At 54.5% G+C, this 14776-nt stretch overlaps 2 protein-coding genes across 2 annotated transcripts in view; one reads left to right on the plus strand and one right to left on the minus strand.

Annotated features, from left to right (window-relative positions):
• Positions 1-14776, plus strand: part of LOC311528578 (E3 ubiquitin-protein ligase TRIM39-like) — a gene marked incomplete at both ends in the record, with an annotated part of 424825 nt that overhangs the window by 196189 nt on the left and 213860 nt on the right. The window lies entirely within an intron of this gene.
• Positions 8588-12832, minus strand: LOC311528160 (antigen-presenting glycoprotein CD1d2-like). Its single transcript, XM_084642861.1, has 6 exons — positions 12619-12832; positions 11863-12141; positions 10197-10478; positions 9572-9868; positions 8848-8947; positions 8588-8767 (listed from the first exon to the last, which is right to left on the minus strand). Exons 1-6 carry the CDS (start codon positions 12665-12667, stop codon positions 8728-8730), a joined length of 1047 nt encoding a protein of 348 aa, XP_084498987.1. The 5' UTR covers positions 12668-12832; the 3' UTR covers positions 8588-8727.

A 14776-nucleotide genomic window follows, 5' to 3' on the forward strand; every position in this document is an offset into this window, starting at 1 on the left:
AGATGACTCCAGAGCAGTAGAGGGCACAGAGGCAAACACAGGCTGAACTGGGTGTGAAGCAACACACTGGGGGATAGATGTGGGAGGACTGGTTGGGGATTGGTTGGGATTGTTGGGGATTGGTCCTGCTTTGAGCAGGGGGTGGGACTAGATGACCTCCTGAGGTCCCTTCCAACCCTGATATTCTATGATTCTATGACTGCCAGAAGTGGTGTAGGTGATCCAAAATAAGGATGTGTGCACACAAACCTTGTACCGATAGAACTCATGCCAGAGTAATGTCACTTCCAAAGAGGATTCATTAAAGAGGGATAAGACAGCAGATAAATAAATGGAGCTCAGCTGTTCTCAGTGGTGGCAGATGACAGAACAAGAAGCAATGTTCTCAAGTTGCAGTGGGGGAGGTCTAGGCTGGATATTAATGTAACCCTTCTGCCCATCAGAGTTGGCAGCAACAAGGGCTGGATTCAGTATCTAGGGGTTCCTTTTCAACAACACAATGCAAAAACAGCTCGAGCCCCGCCCAGTGATCTGGGACAATTACACACCACCCGCGGGGGTACCTCTAAGGGGCAATACTTCCCTTCTTGCAAGCACAGAGTCTCAGTGTAGCAAAAAACCTTTTAATGAAGGAAGGAAACAATTAGGTTAGGGAAACACCACAAACAGGATGCATAAACAGAAATCATGAGCAAACAATTCCAGCAACACAAAAGTACCATTAATGTACCTGTCCTTTCCCTGCACTTCACTCCCAGCTGCTGCCCTTGATGGTGCATACCCAGAGTTCAGAGGTGCATCCACAGAGTTCACTTCCCAACCCGGGCAGAAGGGGCAAGGGAATAAGGAGACACCCTATGCACTCTGCCCCAGGGACACTCACTGCCTGCACTGGTACCCAATTGCCACACCTCCCTACCAGCCTTGCTACTCCACTAGCGCTCCGCCAAGATGTCTTCAGGACCCCCACATATCACAGCTCTTAATGATTTCAGCTGCTAGTGAGGAATCATATACAGGGGGAAGTGCATCATAGATACTGTCCCAAACCAGTTCTAGTACCTAGACCTAAATATCAGCAGCCCCCCTCTACAACATATAGCAAAACTTTCAATTCTATCTATTAGCTGTGTTATTACACAGGGCTTTGGAACCCACGTCCCATGCCTAGTGAGTGCTGTTCAGTTGAGGGTGAGTCCCTCAATTGGACAATGCCAAGTACAGTTCTGTTGTCCTTCATTCATACAACCAGTATGATGACCATTTATTACCCCTGCCCCAGTAACAAAAAGACTGGGGATCCCACACCAGCCAAAAGTGACCATTTAGGCCACCACATCCTGTCATGCTGAGCACCTAGGCAGGGTGGGTGTGCCCATGCAAATGAGATCAGGCCCTGAAGTCCTTTTCCACAGCTCACCACTAGATGTCAGGGGAGAGCTCATTCAGACTCTGCTTACATTAGGAAACACTTTTTCACTAGGAGGGTGGTGAAGCACTGGAATGGGTTCCCTAGGGAGGTGGTGGAATCTCCTTCCTTAGAGGTTTTTAAGGCCGGGCTTGATGAAGCCCTGGCTGGGATGATTTAGTTGGGGATTGGTCCTGCTTTGAGCAGGCGGTTGGACTAGATGACTTCCTGAGGTCCCTTCCAACCCTCATCTCCTATGATTCTATGATAACATTTCCTAAGCAAGCCTTCTTTATTCTTAAGTTAAAAAGCATTACAAAGAAAACATTGAAAACAACAAAAGAACCTACATGCATGCTAATAACCTTACCAGAGTTAGCCCCACTTCTAACATGGATTCTGGCTGCAACAGTTCTTCAGCCACCCTGGGACATTACCAGGGTACTATCTGGACTGATGGACATCCACATCCCCTCAATTCTCCAACCTGGGATGAGAGCAACCACTCCTGGTCTGTTCTCACAGAGCCTCCAGCATGGAAATCACCCCAGATATACTGTATGTGTGCTCTTCGCCAGCCACTACTGAATTCTATTAGAGAGAGACACGAGCAAATTCCCAGTCCCAGACTTGGCCCCAGAAATGTGTGTCACACCCTCCTGGACAATACAAGCCCATAGAAAGTCCACTGTTTTATTAATAGAGAATGTGAGGTCAGGGGTCAGCAGCCTTCGGCACATGGCCCATCAGGAGCTGTGAGGAGCAGCGGCCAGCATGTCCCTGCAGCCCACACCACTTCCAGCAGCTCCCACTGGCTGGGAGCAGTGAACTGCGGCCACTGGGATCTGCGGGGGGGCCGTGCCGTGGACGGTCCGCATAAACAAAGTGTCTTGCAGCCCGCCAGCAGGGTTACACTGATGGGTCACGTGCCAAAGGTTGCCAACTTCTGTGCTAGGCACAGACCCTGTTATCTCAAATGGAAGTTCCCAGACACTTCGATCCAAAGACACTGTCTGAGAAAATAAAGCAAGTTTATGAAGTAGTGGTTAGTTCTGGGAGCCAGGATCCCCTACTGAACTTGCCTGTGCCCTCTGGGTAGGCCCCGTCTCCCCACCAGGCCCAGAGGTACATTGAATCCCTGCCCTGGGAGCCCTGTGCCCGAGAGCTGTGTGATCTGGGTCATCGGTTATAACACAAATCGTGGGTTCCAGCTCCCCCTGGGGAGGGGAACCTGACCCCCTCAGTCCCCCCCATGGGGACTCCTACAACCATTTCTTCTATGAGGTCCATTCCCTGTCTCTATTCAAGCCTAAGTTAATTGTATCCAGTTTGATACAGACAGCCCCCCAACCTGAAGCAAATACTCACCAGCAACCACACACCACAGAACAGAACCACTCACCCGGGAACCTATCCTTGCAACAAAGCCCGTTGCCAACTGTGCCCACATATCTATTCAGGGGACACCATCACAGGGCCTAATAACATCAGCCACACTATCAGAGGCTCGTTCACCTGCACATCTACCAATGTGATATATGCCATCATGTGCCAGCAATGCCCCTCTGCCATGTACATTGGCCAAACCGGACAGTCTCTACGTAAAAGAATAAATGGACACAAATCAGATGTCAAGAATTATAACATTCAAAAACCAGTCGGAGAACACTTCAGTCTCTTTGGTAACTCGATTAGAGACCTAAAAGTGGCAATTCTTCAGCAAAAAAACTTCAAAAACAGACTCCAACGAGAGACTGCTGAATTGGAATTAATTTGCAAACTGGATACAATTAACTTAGGCTTGAATAGAGACTGTGAGTGGATGGGTCATTACACAAAGTAAAACTATTCCCCCATGTTTATTCCCCTCCCCCCCCCCACACTGTTCCTCAGACGTTCCTGTCAACTGCTGGAAATGGCCCACCTTGATCATCACTACAAAAGGTTCTGCCTCCCTCCCCCCCCCCGCCCCCGCTCTCCTGCTGGTAATAGCTCACCTTAAGTGATCACTCTTGTTACAGTGTGTATGCCCCCTGTATTTTCCACTGCATGCATCCGATGAAGTGAGCTGTAGTTCAAGAAAGCTTATGCTCAAATAAATTTATGAGTTTCTAAGGTGCCACAAGTCCTCCTTTACTTGATGAAGGAATCCATCAGCTATCGCATCCAGGAACATCTGAGCCCTGTTATTATTACTAGCACTCGTCCTCCAGTCTATATCTGGGAAGTTAAAGTCTCCCATGATCACGCAGTTCTCATTAGTATTTACTTCATTAGAAACATTAAAGAGGTCTCTATCCATATCCAGATTAGATCCCGGTGGTTTATAGCCCACCCCAAGCACTATCCCAGGGGAGGCTCGAGTAGTTTTCTTCCCCAATGTGATTTTTGCCCAGACGGACTCTGTCTTAACCATTCCATCGCTTCTTATTGCTTTACATTCTACCTCATCATTGATATACAGTGCCACTCCACCACCTTTGCCTTTATTTCTGTCTTTCCTAAACAGCACATGCCCTTCAACATCTGTAGCCCAATCATGACGACTGTTCCACCCTGTTTCTGTTCTCCCTAGAATATCTGGTTTCACTTCCTGCACCGGTAGGTCTAGTTCCTGCATTTTGTTACCTCGGCTCCTCGCATTAGTGTACAAACATCTTCATTTTTGCTGTTTGGCCTCGCTCACGTTCTGTACCCAATGAGGCACGGTCATTCCACAGCCAGTACAACCTATTAGACTGGTATCCACACTGCCCTTCCTCCTTATAGCCATTCTCCTACCCACGGCTGTATCCTTTCTTACTTCGTTTTCTTCCCTGTCAATGTTAAAATCCGGCGTGGAGATTACCTGGACATCTCCCAACCATCTCCCCCAAATTCCTAGTTTAAAGCTCTCTTAATCAGTTGTGCCAGTCTCCACCCTAGAAGCCTATTTCCTTCCCTACTCAGATGAAGTCCATCCCAAGAGAACTGTCCTCTGTCCAGGAATGCCTCCCAGTGGCCATACATCCCAAAGCCCTCCTTATAGCACCACTGCCTGAGCCATCTGTTGATAGTCATAATCTTGTCACACCTTTGATGCCCTTCTCTAGGAACAGGCAGAATCCCACTACAGATCACCTGAGCCTCGATTTCCTTAAGCATCTTCTCCAGCCTGGCATAGTCTCCCTCAATACGTTCCAGCGAGAATCTAGCCGTATCATTTGTTCCCACATGAGGGACGATCAGTGGATTCTTTTCTGCTCCCCTTAGGATCCTCTTCAGCCTCAGGGCCACATCCCGTATCTTAGCACCAGGCAGACAGCTCACCCTTCTGTTCTCTGGATCAGCTCTGGTGCCAGGCCCATCTGTTCTTCTCAGATGGTGCTCTGCATGATGGGACTGCTGGCCTAAATGGTCACTTTTGGCTGGTGTGGGATCCCCAGTCTTTAAGGTGCCACCGGACTCCTCGTCATGTTTGCGGATACAGACTAACACGGCTACCCCTCTGGTACCTGTTTCTTTGTTATTGGGGCAGGGGTAATAAAGAGTTTTTATCCTGGTTGTGTGAATCAAGGACAGCAGAACTGTACTTGGCATTTTTTCCTTGAGCGACTCACCCCCAACTCAATGGCAGTCGCTAGGTAGGGGACATGGGTTCCAAAGAGCGGTCAGTTGGAAAGGCGGGTAGGTGGTGTTGGCTGTCTTGTGACTAGTCTGCTCTCACTTCTGTAATAACAAAGCTAATTGATATTCAACTGAGAGTCTTGTTACAAGCTGCAGCCCCTGCTACCTAGGGCTAAGTATTGGGCCTGCTTTTGGACATGGTTTCTGATGCAAGAGGCTGCCTAATCTACCATTGTTTGCTGTACACCAGCAGTGAGGCTCCCCTCCAATCACTGTAGTCATAGAATCATAGAATCATAGAATATCAGGGTTGGAAGGGACCCCAGAAGGTCATCTAGTCCAACCCCCTGCTTGAAGCAGGACCAATTCCCAGTTAAATCATCCCAGCCAGGGCTTTGTCAAGCCTGACCTTAAAAACCTCTAAGGAAGGAGATTCTACCACCTCCCTAGGTAACGCATTCCAGTGTTTCACCACCCTCTTAGTGAAAAAGTTTTTCCTAATATCCAATCTAAATCTCCCCCACTGCAACTTGAGACCATTACTCCTCGTTCTGTCATCTGCTACCATTGAGAACAGTCTAGAGCCATCCTCTTTGGAACCCCCTTTCAGGTAGTTGAAAGCAGCTATCAAATCCCCCCTCATTCTTCTCTTCTGCAGGCTAAACAAGCCCAGCTCCCTCAGCCTCTCCTCATAACTCATGTGTTCCAGTCCCCTAATCATTTTTGTTGCCCTTCGCTGGACTCTCTCCAATTTATTCACATCCTTCTTGAAGTGTGGGGCCCAAAACTGGACACAGTACTCCAGATGAGGCCTCACCAATGTCGAATAGAGGGGAACCATCACGTCCCTCGATCTGCTCGCTATGCCCCTACTTATACATCCCAAAATGCCATTGGCCTTCTTGGCAACAAGGGCACACTGCTGACTCATATCCAGCTTCTCGTCCACTGTCACCCCTAGGTCCTTTTCCGCAGAACTGCTGCCGAGCCATTCGGTCCCTAGTCTGTAGCTGTGCATTGGGTTCTTCCGTCCTAAGTGCAGGACCCTGCACTTATCCTTATTGAACCTCATCAGATTTCTTTTGGCCCAATCCTCCAATTTGTCTAGGTCCTTCTGTATCCTATCCCTCCCCTCCAGCGTATCTACCACTCCTCCCAGTTTAGTATCATCCGCAAATTTGCTGAGAGTGCAATCCACACCATCCTCCAGATCATTTATGAAGATATTGAACAAAACCGGCCCCAGGACCGACCCTTGGGGCACTCCACTTGATACTGGCTGCCAACTAGACATGGAGCCATTGATCACTACCCGTTGAGCCCAACAATCTAGCCAGCTTTCTACCCACCTTATAGTGCACCTTATAGTCACTGACAGCTGAATCGGTAGGTGGCTGGTAGAGAGGTGTGGTTGGTGAGTGAGTGGGTGGCTGGTGGGGAGGCCTAGCTGGGGGGAGGGGGGCAAAGCAGAACCCCACAGAGAAGGGTGGCAAGTGAGGGCCTGAGCAGCAGAGCGAGTAAACTGCCTCCTTTCCACCCCTTTGCCCCCTCCCACCTCCCCCAGCATGGGAGGTGACCTCTGCAGATGCACCGCTGAACTCTGGGTCTGCACTGTCCAAGGATAGCAACAGTGAGTGGGGTGCAGAGGGGAAAAGGACACTGCTTTGGTGGTGGGTTTTTGGCTCATGGTTTATGTTTTTTATAAACCCTGTTTGTGGTGTTTCCCCAGATTAATGCCGCATTATTTTCCTCCTTCCATTAAGTTTTTTTTTGCTAAACTCGGACTCTGTGCTTCTCAAGAGGGGAAGTATTGCCTCTTCCAGGCGCCCAGGGGGATGGTGTGTAATTCTCCCAGGTAGGATTGCCAGCTGTCCCGGGACCGGACACCATTTTGCAGTGCCGGTGTCCCCATGTGTGTCAAAGGCATTCCTAGTCCCAGGTCACTGGGTGGGGGCTCGAGCCAGTTCTGTGTTGTACTGTTGAAAGGAAACCCCTAGGTACTGAACCTGGCCCTTGATGCTGCTGGATTACCACAGGGTCGAGGAACCCCAGTCGTGCCCAGGACCCCCTAGTGCTCAGTTTCGCACAGATGCAGAACAAAATGGGGGGGGGGGGGAGAGGGATAGCTCAGTGGTTTGAGCATTGGCCTGCTAAACCCAGTTCAATGAGGGATCTGGGGCAAAAACTGGGGATTGGTCCTGCTTTGAGCAGGGGGTTGGACTAGATGACCGCCTGGGGTCCCTTCCGACCCTGATAGTCTATGATTCTATGAAAAGGACAGAAGCTATCCTCAGAAAGCCCATGGTGCCCCATACCCAGCTCTGGAGATGGGCCCTGCACCCAGGACCTCTCAGCCCAGCCAGCGAGTTGGAGCGGCCTCCCTGGTGACCCACGGGCCATAGTGTCATCAGGGCTCCTTGCAGGTAGCTGGGCCTATGTCCCAGGGCCAATCCGCTTGCTTCTCGGCCATCCCAGCTCTGCCCGAATGCCCTGCCAGGACCCTCCTGGTTCCCATGTTGTACTTAAAGTTCTGTACAGGATTTTTTCAGGGGGGATAAGGCAAAGTGCCACATTTATTGGTAATCCATGTATCAATCAACACTGTATCATAGGCACATGATATATATTATACTCATGGACTCACACACACACACACGTATACCCCATCTTGTTGCTGTTACCACCTAGTCGCTCCCCTTAACTTCACCGGCCAGGTGAGTTAGATGTGGGAGGGGGTGGAGCCGAGCTTCTGTCGATCCTGATTGATGCTCCAATGTTCACAAGACGAGACTCGGGGTCCTCTGCAAGACACCTCACATTTATAGCAGCTTCCCTCTCAAGCAAATCTACCCCAGATGCAAAATCTGTGTCTCTGCCCATTGGTCACCCGTGGCACTTCCTTCTGGGTGTGGTCTTAATGCTGCCACATTTATTTTCAAAGAAGAGGGTGTTTTCAAAAGAAGGTGTCAATATGTCTGCTCTCCTGTAGTGAGCCCACTTGACAAGTTTTATTGTTCTTGGATCTGGCTTCCATCCCCCCTCCAAAGGTTGCAGCTGTCTGGAGGTGCTTGCCTTCCACGCCTTACTCATTCACACCTCATTCATTCAACAGGGCAATTGATTAAAAGGGGGGAGATCTTATGCTACTCCTAGTGAAAAGACATTTTTCTTCTACCTTAACCATCCTTAGGGGCTATAACATTATACCAAGGCTCAATACAAAGTTTTTATACAAGGATTTGATACAAAGTTCCTATATCAAATACAAGGTTATATGAAGAGGCATAATACAAAGTCATACAGAGTTATGCAAAGATGCTTAATGCAGAGATTTATCGACACCCATGACCCCCACCTGTACCCTCTCCCTTTGTGTATGTAGCTGGGTCTGCACCCTGCCCCCAGGCCCTGGCTCCTGCAGTCCCCAGAGGGGCCCGCTGGGCAGAGCCTCCCTGCAGGGTTTACTGAGTGGCACAGGCTTGTGCTGGCTCCATGTGGACCCTGGATCCCACCACACCCTCACATGTCCAACATGCCCCAAATGTCCCAGAGGGAGAAGAATCCCACCCCCCATCCCGTGCCCCGATCTCCCAGTGCCCCGACCCAGACGGGGCCTCAGGGCCCTCTGCTCTGGAGCTGGGGGCAGATTCAGCCCCAAGGTCCATGGCCCCAAGTGGGGGGCTGATCCCCACGTCTAAGCCGGTGCTGCCCCCTCAGGCTCTGGGTTCTCCTGGTCTGACGTCCCGGTGGCCCCTGGATGGAGAGAGCAGAGGGGATGGGTTATGGGGTGTAACGGCCTCCCCACCCCCACCCCAGAGTGGGAGAGGACTCACCTGCGTATTCTCCACCACAGCACCACGGCCATGGCGGCTACGGCCAGAGCCCCCAGCGTGATGCCCACGGCCAGGCCGGGGCCCCAGGGCCTGCTGTGCCCTGTAACACACAGGGGGTGATGTGCTGGGAACAGGCACGGCAATATGGACCCTGTTCCCTCAGCTTCCTCCATAGTCCCCCCTGCTCCCCCTACCCTGACCCACTGCCTTCAGCCCCCCAACCCCAGCCCTGTTCTCTCTGCCTTCCTCACTGTCCCACCCCCACTGCCCTCAGACACCGCTACGCTAACCCTGTTCCCTCATTGTCCCCCATCGTCCCACCCCCACTGCTCCCCCCACATTCCCAGCCCCTCAGCCTTCCCGCATGCCAGTCCTAGTCCCCTCTGTCCGATCGCCTCTGGACTCCTGCCTCTCTCCCTAACCCCCCCAGCCCTCCCTACCTCTGCCCCATTGTCTCCCCTCTGCCACACTCCATACAGCTCTCCCCACCCCATCCCATTACTTCTCCTCTCAGCCCCCACCCGGCTCCTCCCATCCCAGTCCTGTCCCATTCCCCTCAGCTCCTCCACCCTGCTCCCCTGATCCATCCCCACACACCCCACACACCTTTTCTGCCTCCCTTCACCCCAGTCTCACTGCCTGGACCCTGCCCTGCTTGAGATGTGCAGGAAAAGCCCCCAGAGACCATGACTGCAGCCCCCACCCCCTGGGGACATGCACCTACCCCAGGGGATCAGCAGGCTCTGGCCCCCCAGGCTGCTGTGCTCCACCCGGCAGGCGTAGCTGTGCCCGTCGCCCGGCCCCACGGCCAGGGAGCTGCGCAGCTGGTAGGTCAGGTCCGCGTTGGGCAGGATCCCGCTGGAGTTCAGCCGCCAGCCCGGCCCCACCTCCTCCCCGTCCTGCAGCCAGGCCACGCGGATGGGCCGGGGGTAGAAACCGGTGACCTGGCAAACCAGCAGTAACGGCGCGGGGGTCCCGGCTGGGGGAGGCGCTCGGGCAAACACCACGGCAGCCGGCCGCTCTGAGACAGGGGGAGAGAGACGGGGCAGGGGAGAGGGGACGATTCAGTCTGAGTCTCAGGGACTCACTAGCCAAGCCCAGCTCCATCCCCCGGGGTCAGGCGTTGGCCCCGCTCTCCTGGCCAGACCCCAGTTCTGCAGTTAGCATTGCTGACGGAATCCCCCTTCACGTCCTGTCTTAAAGTGCTGTGCAGTGTGGCTATGAAATCGCGACTGCGCTCCACCCCAGCTATAGCTGCACTGGTACACGACACCTGATTAAACAGCCCCCTGCACCCCACCCCAGAAGTGGCTGCATCTCAGTGAGCAGGGAGTGGTGTCCAGCCTCACCTTGTCTCGCCAGAGACTCTTTCCCGTACTGCCCAAAGCTCTGGAGTTCACTGACACACGTTGTTCTCAGGAGGAACTGAGTTGTGGCAGACGTGCTCTTATCCTGGTTAAGAAGGTCCCGGATGCTGAGGGCCAACTTATCCCCACGCTGAGCGACCCAGGTGCCCAAGTCCACGTTGAAGCTGATGAAATCCTCACCATTCATCGCGGCATCATAGAATTGCCGTGAGGTGCCGTTGAGGTGGAGCTCGCAGCCAAGGGAGAACTGGGTAACAAAGGGGTCTGGAACAAGAAGGGCAGGGGCAATAAGAGTCAGTGGGGAGAGCGGGGCGGGGGAGGAGGCAGAAATAGAGAGACAGGGGAAATAAATACATGTCAGGTGGAATTAGGGTGTTAGGCCACAAGACGGCAGCGGGATTGTGGGGCGGCCCTGGATGGAGATAAGGGCACATTGTGGTTTCTGTTTAAAATTGATGTTTTCAAAGTGCTCTGAGGTCCACACACATAGTCAGATTGGCTTGAAAATCACTGCACTATATCAGGGCCTGAGGCAGAGTTTGTGGTACAAATTTGGGGTCTCTTGGTCATAGGATTTGTGAGATACAGACCCCCTGCCCAAATCACCTGCCTTTTAAATGTTACCTTTTTAAAAGTTATTTGTGATGATGCTCTAGAAAAAATTATGGCCCTGAGCCTCAATAAACTTACATCCCTGGGCTCCCCTGAGCTCAGCTCTGCACCGGTAGCAAGGACAAGTCTGGCTTCCCAGCGTTACAAAAGTCCCTGGGCCTCTGGTGCGTACGCCGGGCGATGATACGCACCTGTGCCCACAGACAGTTCACACCTCTGCCAGCAATTGTCTCCTCAGCAGCACCTCAGGGCATGACACACCGAGTCTCACACTCCGTCAGCCAGAGAGGCAGAAACCTCTGAGCCCCAGGAGCATCTGTCTGAGCTCTGTCACCGAGAGGTTCCTGCGGCCGTGAGCTGTGATCACAGGGCTGGCTGTCGCTCTGTCATGAAACCACATGCCCAGGCCGATTGCTGTGAAACTAGCTCTGCCCCAGCAAGGTCCAGGACTTTGTGGTGCAAATTTTGGGGCAGGATGGTTAAGGGGTTCCTGACAGAAAGTCTCTCCCGAGGACCTTCTTTTAGTGCTCCAGCACCAGACACCCAGCGCAGTCACTGGGCTGAGAAGAGCTGTGCTGGGTTCTCTCCTGTCCCCTGGTTGTGAGGGTGTGGGAGGCATTATTTTAGCTCTGCATTTCCTGCCAATTCTTATGTTGGGTGTTTCATACTGGATAGTATCTCTTTTCAACGTTCAGGCAGGACAGGTGGCACCGTGAGCAGTCTTCCCGCTCCTTCAACAAAGGCCTTTGATAGGGCAAATGGCAGTGAAAAACAGGGTCAGGGGACGGGACATGGGGCTTTTCCCCTCCAGGCTGCACAGGCTGCAATCTGGCCGCAGAGCTGGGGGACTGGCTCAGCGGGGTGGAGAATGGAAAATGGGGCTATTCCCTTCTAGGGCACCCTGGCTCCATTCAGCCTAAGGGCCGGGAACTGGCTGTCTTGACCCCCATCCACCCTGTCAGGACACACTCAGTTACTACAGTGAGTGTGTCAGTTCTCAGCTCCCTGCTGGGCGTGGGGACCGCTCCATACTCACAGTGCTCCCCTTCATCTTTAACCACTTTGTTCATGAGAAGGATAAATTTGGACAGGTAGCCATGGAACATTGTCTCCAGGTCCTGCCACTGCCTCGGGGTCAAGCCCTGGTGGGCCCAGGGCTGCAGGAAGCGGATCCTGCAGGTGCTGCAATCCATGAAGTGGGTCGCCAGGTCTCCGAGCAGGGTCATCCCCTCCATGTTGCTAGAACTGGCGTTGTGGAAGACGTTGGTTTTGAGCAGCCGGAGGGTGAGAGACCCTGGGGGGACAGGAGGGGAGGCTGTGGGAGGGAGGGGAGAGGAAAGAAGTGGAGGACAAAGTGGGTGAGGAGAGAGATTAAGGCGTCTCAGTCTCGTTAATGCTCCCCAGCTCCAGGGTTTTCCTGCTGAACCCTAACCTGCCTCCCCCCTTCTCTTGCACCCCAGCAAGGGTCACTAGTGCTGGATAAGTTCCTGGAGGACAGGTCCATCAATAGCTATTAGCCAGGATGGGCAGGGATGGTGTCCCTAGCCCCTGTTTGCCAGAAGCTGGGAATGGGCGACAGGAAATGGATCACTGTATGATTCCTGTCTGTTCGTTCCCTCTGGGGCCCCTGGCCCGGCCCCCTGGCGGAAGACAGGATATTGGGCTAGATGGACCTTTGATCTGACCCAGTCCGGCCGTTCTTATGTGGTGCTGCCCCACCCTGGCCCCGGCATTATATCATGCGTAACCTCCCCCAGCAGCAAAAAGGGCAGGGAGGGGGGTCCCCACTTACCGGCCAGGGCCCCCCAAGCCCAGGGGAGGAGCAGCAGAGGGAGCAGCATCCTGGCAGGGGAAGGGGATCCGGGCTCTGGCCGGTGTCAGTGCGGTGGGACGAGGGGCCCAGGGTCGCCCACAGGCTGTCGGTTCCTCCCCAGGCCACAAGCCTCGTCACCAACTTCTCCCTTTGTGTGTCTCTGCTCGGCTCTGTGCCCGCAGCTGCCAGCCCCGAGCCAATCAGGGCAGAGGGAGTCGGGGAGCGGAGGCCGCGCGGGAGGGGGAGCCCCGGCGGCAAGGTCCGAACTAGGGCCGGGTCCGCGCCTAGGCAAACTAGGCCGGTATGCAGGGCTCGCCTTGGTGGCCAGCGTCCTGTCCTCACCCTGCCCAGGGGCAGCCCACAGCTGCACCCTCTGCCCGGCGCTGCAGCCAAACCTGGCCTAGCGTGGAGGGGAGGTTTGGGGGCCTGGAGAGGGAGTCCGCCCCACTCATGCTGCAGTGACAGGCCTGCCCTGTGGGGCTGGGCCTGGCTGCCCCAAGTGATGGGGGAGATCAGGGTGAAGAGTCGGAGTGGAAGGGAGGGCAGAGCCCCCCGCCATCTGCCCTCCCTCCCAGTGGCCCCTCCCTCTCCCCGCCGACCCCTCCCTCTCCCCATATTCATCCTCAGCAGCCAGGCTCATCTCTAAACCCCTTTGATGGGGTGAGGGCAGGTCTGGGGGTTGAGCCTGTCGCCCACCGAGTCCTATTTCCGCCAGCGCAGAATGAGCACACAATTGCTGCCCCCCAGCAGGGGGCGCCGTCCCCCAGGGTGACCCCCCCCCGAACTGCGTGACGGCGGGAAGGAGGCCAGGGCAGTCGTAGCCCCAGACAGACCCCCACGTCCTGCCGAAGGAAGCCAGGCGCCATCACGGTACCCGCCCTGGAGCAGGGGCAGAGGGGCCCTGCGCTGCGAGACAGCAGGGGCTACGGGGGAGCAGCGCCCGGGCCCCTGGACGCGCAGCGCGAGGCGTGCCGGGCTGCTTGTGCCGTGGGTGCTCTGCAGTGCCGATGCCGGGGCTTGTCGGCGTTTGCAGCCGGGAGCTTTGTTGTTTTGTGCCTTTTAGGGTCGACATTTGAGCCCCGAGGCAGCACACGAGTGAGCGTCCTTGACACACCCGCGCGTCCGGTCCCTGGGCTGGTACGAGTGGCAGTACCAGGGCCCAGGCCGGTTTATCGCTGCCAGGCCACGTGTTCGCACCAGGGCAGTGCAGACCGTGGTTTCTCTCCATTTCCTTCTGTGGTTTCAGGTTTGCTCTGACAGTTAACACACCAGCCAAACAAGGAAATACCATTAACCCCTGTTCCAGAGAGAAGCAAATGGGGAGGTGACGTGACCTGCCCGAGGTAACACAGTGAACTGCAGCAGAGCTGGAAACAGAACCCAGGTGTCCTGACTCCGGTGTGGGGTGGTAGCTGCCCGACTGTCCTGGCCTCGCCCTGCTGTGGAGACTCTGACGGCCTTTCACTGCATGCCCCTGCCGTACAAATGCCACCCTTCTGCCGGGGGGAGTCGGCAGCAACCAGGGCCGGGTTCAGCATCGAGGGGTTCCTCATAACAATTCAGCACAGAACCCGCTTGAGTCCCCACCCGTAATTTGGGAAAATTAACCACCACCCCCAGCGCCTCTGAGAGCCAGTGCTTCCCCCTCACTGAGTCGTGTATAGCAAAGAAAACCTTTAACAGAAAGAGGAAAGGAGCCCGGCACTATCGTGGTAAAACACCATCACCACTAGTCATCAGCATATGACCGTGAGCCAAACGCCCACCCCCTGAGTACGTTGGACAGTGTCCTTTGCCTCAGCTCCTCACCTTGCGTTGGGAAAGTCCAACAAACAAAGGCTCCTTTACCCACCTCCTCACCCCTCTCACGGTTGCTGTCCTTGGCCAGCAAAGACCCGGCGTTCAGAGCTGCATTCACGGGGCAGGAGTTCACGTCCCACCCCGGTCACAATGAGGGACACCTCAGCTGCTATTGCGGCCATGACTGCAAGTGGCTCCCAGGTGCCACCGTTCACCCTGTGCGCCACTGTGCGGCTGTGTCTCCACCCCGTTGGCCACGGGCCTTCGCCGGCTCTGCTGCCACCTGTTTCTATTGCCACCTCGGCGATGCCACATCCTGAGCTCCCCGGATCAGCCC

This window comes from Lepidochelys olivacea (genome assembly GCF_965140295.1).
Source record: "Lepidochelys olivacea isolate rLepOli2 genome assembly, chromosome: 11".
Classification (NCBI taxonomy): Eukaryota; Metazoa; Chordata; order Testudines; family Cheloniidae; genus Lepidochelys; species Lepidochelys olivacea.